This window comes from Notechis scutatus, chromosome 2, assembly GCF_049901735.1.
Source record: "Notechis scutatus isolate UNSWTSFEM ecotype Mainland chromosome 2, rNotScu1.2, whole genome shotgun sequence".
Taxonomy (NCBI): Eukaryota; Metazoa; Chordata; class Lepidosauria; order Squamata; family Elapidae; genus Notechis; species Notechis scutatus.
In genome coordinates, this window is record NC_142010.1 from 135609626 (window position 1) to 135618651 (window position 9026).

The window sequence follows — 9026 nt, forward strand, 5'->3', positions numbered from 1 at the left end:
TTAGAGGTTCTGCTGTGGCAGTGGGTAGCTTTTTTAAGAAGTAGGCACATATTCCATCCGGTCCAATAGATAGAGATGGTTTTAGATTGCGTAGTGCTTTTTCAACATTGTCTTCTGTAAGATCGATATGTATTAGATCATTGTAGTTTTCTGTGGTACGGCTAGGAAAAACTGGGCATGATCCATTGCTGTTTACAAATACTGAGCCGAAGAATGTGTTAAAGAGGTTGGCTTTAATGGTGTCGTTGTTGCAGTCTTTACCATTAGGTCCTTTCAGGGGTGGGATGGACCTTGAGTCTTTTAGTTTGTTGTTTACGTAAAAAGCGCGGGTGGAATTGGTGCATATTCTATTCTATTCTATTCTATTCTATTCTATTCTATTCTATTCTATTCTATTCTATTCTATTCTATTCTATTCTATTCTATTCTATTCTATTCTATAATATTATTCTATTGTCAATCTAGCTCTGTCAAGATGCTCAGATAGGGAGACTGTAATGCAGTGAGGGAGGGGGTGGTGGTATAGCAGCAACTATCTTAACAGGTCCCTAGAGCCCAACCCCAAAACCAGGGTCCCATATACAATTGCCTCTGAACACCAGTAGTATATCCCAAATGACAATGGTTCTTACACCCAAGTTCCTGCTTGATGCTGTGCCCCAAACCAAGACAGGCACATTTCTGAGAGGGGTACTCCCCACCCTGATTCTCCAGATCCCATGAGTATATCCCACACCAACCTCCTCATCTATGATTTAACTACAGATGAGAGAGACTTTATCATAAACAAATTTTATTTTGATCAAAGCTAATTGCCAAGCAAATTACAGTGCTCTTTAATTCAGGGTGGATTCAATCTTCATATTCTCATGCTGACACAAGATTCAAGTAAAAGAACCAATTGCATATGGAAATTTCTCCTAAAGTGAAACATTATAACAAAGATGGGAAAAGAATTTCCTTAAACCAACTTCCTTTGTGTTGTGATACATTTGCAGATACAGAAATGGATTTTGTAAGAGTTAACCAATCTTTTCTAGTGAGCGCTGCATTCCTATTTCAGATTTAAGTTCCGAGAATTTACAGGATGTCCTGAATACAGACACTGGGTGGTATTTTAGCAAGTACTTCTCTCAGACTGAACTGGTTCAACTACTGTAAATGTTTCCTGAGCTTGTCAGCTGGAAAGCTAACAGACTGTGTCTGAAACCTGAGCGCTGTGTGATTCTGGATGAGCTCCTGTTATTTGCCCCAGTTCCTGCAAATCTAGCAGTTTGAAATCATGCATATGCAAGTAGATAAATAGATACCATTTCAGTGGGACGGTAACAGCATTTTGTGTGCCTCAGCATACAGTCATGCTGGCCACATGACCATGGAAGTATCTTCGGACAACGCTGACTCCCTTAGCTAAGAAACAAAGATGAGCACAGTCCCTTAGAGATGGATAGGGGGAAATTGTATCTTTATCTGTACATTGGTAGCATTAGGAATAATTGGCTAGCAAGAGAAAATAAACTTGGAATATATAGGCCTTTAGTCTGACTCTCTGTCGCTCTCTCTTTTGGTGTGTGTGTGAGTGTGTGTGTGTGTGTGTGTTTGCAATTTTGTTTGGCATTTTATTGCTTTTATCTATGTTTATTTTGTTGAATTTATAAAAATACAGAAATGGCATATGACTTCTTTAAATGAACAAGAAAATGATTCCTAAACTATTCAAGACATAAAGAGGTCACTAAACATGAGGATTGTAATAACACTTTATTTGTATTATCAGCCAATGTTTTCTGTCAAAAAGGTTCTCCACATGATACATATAAAGCAAGGGAAAAACAGTGCTCATTTCCACTCATTTATTTTTAATGGTTGTAGAGAAACATAAAAGTTCACTTTCCGGTTTATTAACAACAATATTATTTAAGAGAAAGTACATCTACTACACCATTAACTTTCTATATTACATACCCCACAACTGCTGCCTGATTAATTCCACAATCCAGAAAAGGATTTGAGCCACGGTTATGAAGTGGAAATGCTTACAAGTTAATGGGGTTCAGAGAGAGGATATGGTGACTTTGAGAGGGACGTGGCCTCCCCCCTCACAGCGCGGACCTATCTTTGCTTCCTCTCCAGTGCAGTGCCAAGTCTTTGGCCAGAATATTATCACAGGGACTTTTCAGGAATATGAGGCTTGATGGACATCTCTTCTCATGGAGGTAAGGTAAGCATCACTCTGAAAAGCTTTCCAAGTTACATGTGTGAAGTATAGTTCATTGGGTGGTTCTCCTGACCAGAGGGATCTGAAATTGGCAGAGAGTTAGTAGGTCTTTTTAAGAGAGCTAACCATAGTGCAATAGAGATATTACTGGCCCAAATGCCCCCCTCCCCGTCCCACACATGTGGGACAGTCACAATTTGGAGACCTCTGAAACTGTATTCACATGATCATTCGTATCCAATCAAGACTGAGAACCGCATAACATAATTAGCCAGTTACCATGCTCATTTGCAAAGAGTTGTGCAAACGACAAGGGGGTCTCATATATAAACCCCTTTTGTGGCCTTCTGACAAGCAAAACCAATGGGGAAGCCAGATTCATTTAATAGCCATCTTACTAATTTAACAACTGCAGTGATTCATTTAACAACCTGGGGTAAGAAAAGTCATAAAATGGAGCAAAATTCACTTAAAATTTTCTTAGCCACAGAAATTTTGGGCTCAACTGTAGTCGTAAATTGAGGATTACCTGTAGAAGACAGGGCTAATCTGATGTTTTGCTCTCTGAGGTGGACAGATGCTCCCAATCTGAGAAGCCAACAGAACAATTTAAAGCAGAAGTCTCCAAAGTTGGCAACTTTAAGACTTGTGGACTTCAACTCCCAGAATTCTCCAGCCGGCATAGCTTAAAGTTGCCAAGTTTGGGGACCCCTGATTTAAAGGGGCCCAGGGAGCACAATCACAGACAAACTACTGTTTTTCAAAAGTACCTGAGAGGAATGTCTATCAGTGCTCAAGCTGACAAGGTAGAAACCAAGTCAGATGTAACTGTAAACATTGAGCTGATGTCTTTGACTCTCAAGCCAGGGAAAAGTATGTCCCAAAGTCCATCGAGTCAAAAAAAGGTGAGGAAAAGAGCTAGGTTTTAAACCCTGGCATAAATATAAAGCTTGATTTCTATATACTGCCTATATGTTGGTTCATTCCATTGATGCACCCAGTGTCCATCTAAATGGACAGCCATGAACTTGTTGGGCTGGGTAGCCTATGCTCTTCTGAGAGCAGCTGTGGGGTTTCTCCCCCAGTATTTGATGACACAGTCAGTGTGTGCAGTGACTTCTAGAAGCAGCTGGCAAATTTTAGATAGGGAAGGTAGGTAGACACAGGTCTCACTGATCAGATATACTAACAAGTAGGGCTTATCCATGGATGGGGAAAATCATCGTGGCAGATTCTTTTATTAATCTGGCTTGCAAGCATGGTTTAAACCCTTGGCTTGGAGTTAAATGCCATGTCTGCCTGCGGTGGACTAAGTAGGCAGGGCATTAGAGTCTAATTTGGATCACCTTAATTTATCCCTTTTCTTGCAATAGTAAGACATTGTTTCTCTTGTGTTCTGCATAATAAAAATGGGTGGTGGGTAGAGAAGCCATTCATGCAGAATTTGATATAATTATTCAGCACACTCACTGTTCCAGCGTGAGTCAGCCCTATTTCCTGATGGCTGCTGCAGATTATCTTCAGGGGCAAAGAAGCCTTTAAAAATAGCCAGTCTCTCCTCCCTGCTCACTCTCTGGGGACATAGGACATAGTTGTAAACCACAGAAGCCAAGATAGCCCCTGTGAAAGGTCCCATCCAGTAGATCTGCAGAAAGAAGCACATGAAAAGCAGCTTTGAAGAATACAAAAACATTGCTTTGTCAGGCCAGGGTCCTTTGTATACCTTGGGTTAGTTAGATGTTAGTTAGGTGCTAGACAAACCACCAAGAAACAAATCTGACCCAAATATTTTGACACTTGAAAAGAACCAGCAATTTCAATCAGGGTGCCATGATTCCATCTCCTCTCCACATGCTTCATGGCAAAGTATGTTCTGAAGACAATTGCTGCAGTTGTCTCTCTGGTTTTATATTCTACTTATAGAACAGATTTCATGCTTAGCTAATACTTGACTGTTTACTAAGCAGAATATACTGTATTTATGAAGTCCTTGGTGTTCTCTGAGCTTGGGTGGGAGTTTTTTTGGCCGACATTTCATTACCAAGTTAGGTAATGTCATCAGTGTTAGTAGGGAGTGGGATCTGCCCTGTCCATAGTTGGTAGGAGTGGTCTTAGTGGTTCCTTGATAATACATTTGCTAATTTGACATCAGCAGAGCAAAGTTTAGACCATTGAAATAGAATCAGAGTTACTGTGGAGCACAGGATTTTATGTTTTAGTTTTATGCCTTCAGGTCAGTCTTGACCAGGGGTCCCCAGACTTGGCAACTTTAAGACTTGTGGACTTCAACTCCCAGAATTCTGGGAGTTGAAGTCCACAAGTCTTAAAGTTGCCAAGTTTGGAGACCTCTGGTCTTGACTCTTTGCCACAGTTTGGAGTTTTCTTGGCAACATTTTTGGAAGTGGTTTGCCCTTACTTCCTTCTTCTAAGATCTGAGAGTGGGGGGGGGGGGGCTAGCCCAAAATCACTTAACTGCCTTTGTATCCAAGGTAGAAACTGAAGTCACAGTCTCATGGTTTCTAACTTGATAGCTTAATCCTGACACTAAATTGGCTCTCCGCATACAATTAGGGGCGTTATTCTTGGAGCAAAGGGAAACAGGATACTACAGTGGTTCATAAGGGCCATTGAGGATCATCATCATTTGTTTGAAGACCTGTCTAAAAGTGAAGAACTGTAAGCAGAATGAAACTGCCCATCTTCAAGGAGCACACTAGGCTAATAGAATATGCACACGACTTGAACAGTTTCCTCCACCATAGTGGGTGCATCGAATATCTACTGAAACTACTAACAACTATTTCTAAATATTAGCTTGTGAATACTATGCATACTAGTGTTTTGTTTGTCCTCTGTACCAGTTGTATATTTGCTTATTTTTTTAGACAGCTCCCCATTCCTATGACACAATTTCAGAGCAAAATCTCTAGATTATCCAGGACGAGTCTTTCTCACAAATTGATTAGGCCCCTTATAAGCCTTTCGTGCCAGTAGGTGATGAGAATCGTTTTTTTAAGTGATGAAATTCTCTTGGTTTAGGTCCAGAGAGGTTGAAATAGAACTGTGATAGTCTTAGATTGGCAAATAGTTATTCAACTTGTATGATGCTGACTCTCAGCAGTTCAGGGCCCTCTCAGGCTTTTCCCTGCTTTTCCCTTCCTTACTGATTAGGGTCTTAAACCTTGCCGCTGTTTTCAATAACTTCACATGTAAACCAGGGTTAAGACTCTGGACAAACAGAGTATCTAATGGATGGAGCTGGAAGAAGGTTTATCAGTGAAGGAAGTTGGTGTGAAGGAAGTTTGTGCAATCTAGGCTAACAAATGAAGATCTGGGCTGACAGAGTTAGCAAGGAGAATCTTACCCAGTGAAAAGGACCGAATTTTCCCAGTATGACAGCAGGGGCAAAGGATCTTGCTGGATTTATGGAACAGCCAGTATAATAAATCTGTTAAAGGAAGAAAAGGCACTAGTTTAGATTGGTGATGGTCTTCTGTCAGGAGACTAAAGTAGTCTTTTTTGATGCCTGGACTTCAAATCCCAGAATTCCTCAGCTTTCTTAACCATTGCTAAGAATTCTGGAAGCTGAAGTCCACATATCTCAAAGTTGCCCAGCTTGAGAAACATTGACTTTAAGTATTATATTCATGGGGGAGCTTTTCTCTTACTTTCTCCCCAATCCTGCATAATTTATGGAGATTTGTGGAGATTTTTTGCCTCATTTAGATGAACATCACTGTCGGGATATTTCCCATTTCTTATTACCCATTGCAACAACATTTGTATATAAATTATTTGCAAACACTTCCTTGAGTTTTCTCCTGTGGATATAAATTTGAGATGATCTTGATATTTGGCATCTAGCACTACCTCCTTTCAGTACAACAGTGGAAGCTGTGTTGAACCCTATCAGAAACATGCAAGGTTGCCATGTATGCCCCTTTATAAGAAATAGCTCTCTGTATGGAGGGATCTCATATAAAGGAGCAGAAGATTATATGCCAAATCCAGTTTAAAGACAATACATTATGAAGCTGAAGTTATTTATTTGTAGGAGCATCTAGAAAGCAGACTGGGCAGCTCCATGAGACATCTGGTCATAATTGCCCACATTGCGTGAATGGTTTTGAAATTCTATTGAAAATATCAAAAGTATTTCTAGATTTGCATGCATACATATAAATTAGATCCTGCCCTCACGTGGCCTGCTTGTTAATGCTTTCCTTAATATTGCATGCATTACAATGTCACACATTTGTAAATATAATATGAAAGACGGAAACAAAATTATCATTCCAGCATACATGATTATTCAGTTAGATACACATTTCAACTCTTAAGAAATTGGTGGAAATTGAGGGGAAAAGACTATCCTGCAAATAAATCCATGTACAATTAACTACTGTTTGCAGAGTTTCATTTCTGCACTTTAATAACAATATTAAGGCAGACCTATTCTGCATGGGGTTTCTGAATCAAGGGTGTTGGTTATATTGATTTCTGAGCTGAATTGTTTTGATACTAATTAAGGATTTGAGAAAGTTCATCAGCTGTGTCAAAACACCTGTGGCTTCTCAAATTTGCTCAGTGTTTAGTTTTTTACAAGTTTTTCTTTCACTGAGTTTGAATCTGAACTGATCTAGTGTCTCTCAAAAGCATTTGGCCTTCTATTCAGCCTCCTCAAGTAAAGCACTGCTTAAAAACACAAATAAATAAATCAACTTTTGATAACCTTGAAATGTCACATTATAAAAACAAAATCAAACAAGTCAACACAGAGTGATTCCTCCCCCCTATTCTCATAAAATCTTACAAACTCCTGCCCTCTTTACTTCATCTTTCTTTAACAGGGAGATGTCTTCTGCTGTGTTTCCTGCAAGTGAACCTTTCTGCTAAATAACTGGTAAAGAATAAAATGCAAGGGACTCACCCCGACAAGGTGAGCCATAGTGACAGCCAGGCCGATAGACAACGCTGCATAGCTTCTGTTCTCTCTCCTGCGCTTATCGGTTACGGAGAAGATGCACATAACCACAGAAAAGGTTAGAATGATTTCAACCATAAAGGCTTCACCTGAAGTTACGTCTTTGGGGACCTGCCAAAGTGTCAGAAAGGAGAGTTAAGAAAAAGAAAAAAACCCAACAACACAGGCACAACACAAACAACTTGTTACGCTGTCCTTGTAAATTTCCCACCAACACAGTCTTGCTGTTGTCTTCCCAAAGATATCTTACTAGGAAATAAACTCCATTGCATGGGAGGAGGACATGTCAATTTCTCCCACCCCCAACTTTGGCTGCAGGTTTTGTTATGTATGTGGAATTCTTCAATAATTGTTGTAGAAGTAGCACATTTGTTTCAGATGAAAGGATTTTCCCCAGTGTGAGTGGCCGGCTGTTGATTCAATCATAGGAAGATCCATGGAGGGCTACCCATGAGAGCACCTCAGCACTGGTAGACTCTCTTCCTTGCCACTGCGGGGTCATCTCTGTCTAGAGCAGGGGTCTCCAACTTTGGCAACTTTTAGACTTGTGGACTTCAACTCCCAGAATTCTTCAGCCAGCTTTGCTGGCTGAGGAATTCTGGGAGTTGGCCCACAAGTCTAAAAGTTGCCAAAGTTGGAGACCCCTGCTCTAGAGACTTCCAAAGGTAGTCAGTTCCCTTGCTTGGGTCTTCTTTAATTAAACCTCACAATGCCACTGTTCCCTCCTGTTGTCCCACAAGGAGATCTCAAAGATAACAACTCCTAATACTCACAAGCGCCATAGACTGGCTTTACATATAAAGGTTCTCCATAACCATTATGCATAGTGGTTTGTTATTACCCTTCTTCTTTTGAAAGGAACACATCTCATGGCCTAAATACATGTCAACTCTAAATGCTCTCAACAAGACCAGATGGATGCTTCTGTTGTAGAAAGTTGCCTCAGAAAGGAAAATTGGATCCTGCTCGAATCACACCCTATCACCCTTGGGGTTAAATTCCTTAGGAGAGCACCCAGAAGACTATATCATAGGGTCTATTGGCAAAGTCAAAGGGGCTCCTAAAGAATTGCCTGTTTGGCTTATGTTCATGCACTGACCCAACACAATAAGTTGGGAGTCATGCACACAAGCTTTTTTCAGATTAATTGGCAAAGAAAGACTTACCTGATTGACAAATAGTGTTGAGCGGACCTCTCCGGGTGTCACCGCATAGATGATTCCTGCACCAGCAAGGGCTCCCATCACCTGTAGGATCATATAAAATACAAAGCGGACGATGGAGATCTGGTTCCCCACAAAGTAGGCAAGGGTGACAGCTGGGTTGATATGTGCACCGCTGATATGACCAAAGATTTGAACTATAGTTGCGACCGTTAGTCCGAAAGCCAAAGAAATCTGGAGAACGCTAGGTTGTTCCAAAGGCCACTTGAAGGATGAGCCCAAGGCAATGCAGAGAAAGATTGCAGTTCCTACAAATTCACTTAGAACAGCCCAAGCAAATTTGGCGGTCAGAATCTCTGCTTGTCTTTCAGTAGTAGCCATGGCTGGTGCAGTAGACACCGAGTGGGTGTTAACATGGAATTTGTAGGCACCACGAGCAAGGAGTAAATTTGCTGGCCCATGCTGCATGCATTTATAGAGAGAAAGGGATGGGTTTAACCAAGTATAGGTGGGGCCAAGGAGAAACCTGTCAGTCATCTTGAAGGTAATTTCGGAATCAGGACTACTATGTTTCAATGTTAAAATATCCCAAACAATTTCTGTAGCTAATGAGAAAACCCTAAAGAGGGCATTCTTCTCAAAGCATTAGCCTGTTTTGAAA

General features: G+C 40.7%; 1 protein-coding gene across 1 annotated transcript; it reads right to left on the reverse strand.

The window, feature by feature from the left end:
* Positions 1-1778: 1778 nt before the first annotated feature.
* LOC113420153 (aquaporin-5-like) lies at positions 1779-8790 on the reverse strand. Its single transcript, XM_026679959.2, has 5 exons — positions 8369-8790; positions 7149-7313; positions 5583-5666; positions 3689-3863; positions 1779-2300 (listed from the first exon to the last, which is right to left on the reverse strand). Exons 1-5 carry the CDS (start codon positions 8744-8746, stop codon positions 2251-2253), a joined length of 852 nt encoding a protein of 283 aa, XP_026535744.2. The 5' UTR covers positions 8747-8790; the 3' UTR covers positions 1779-2250.
* Positions 8791-9026: the final 236 nt, after the last annotated feature.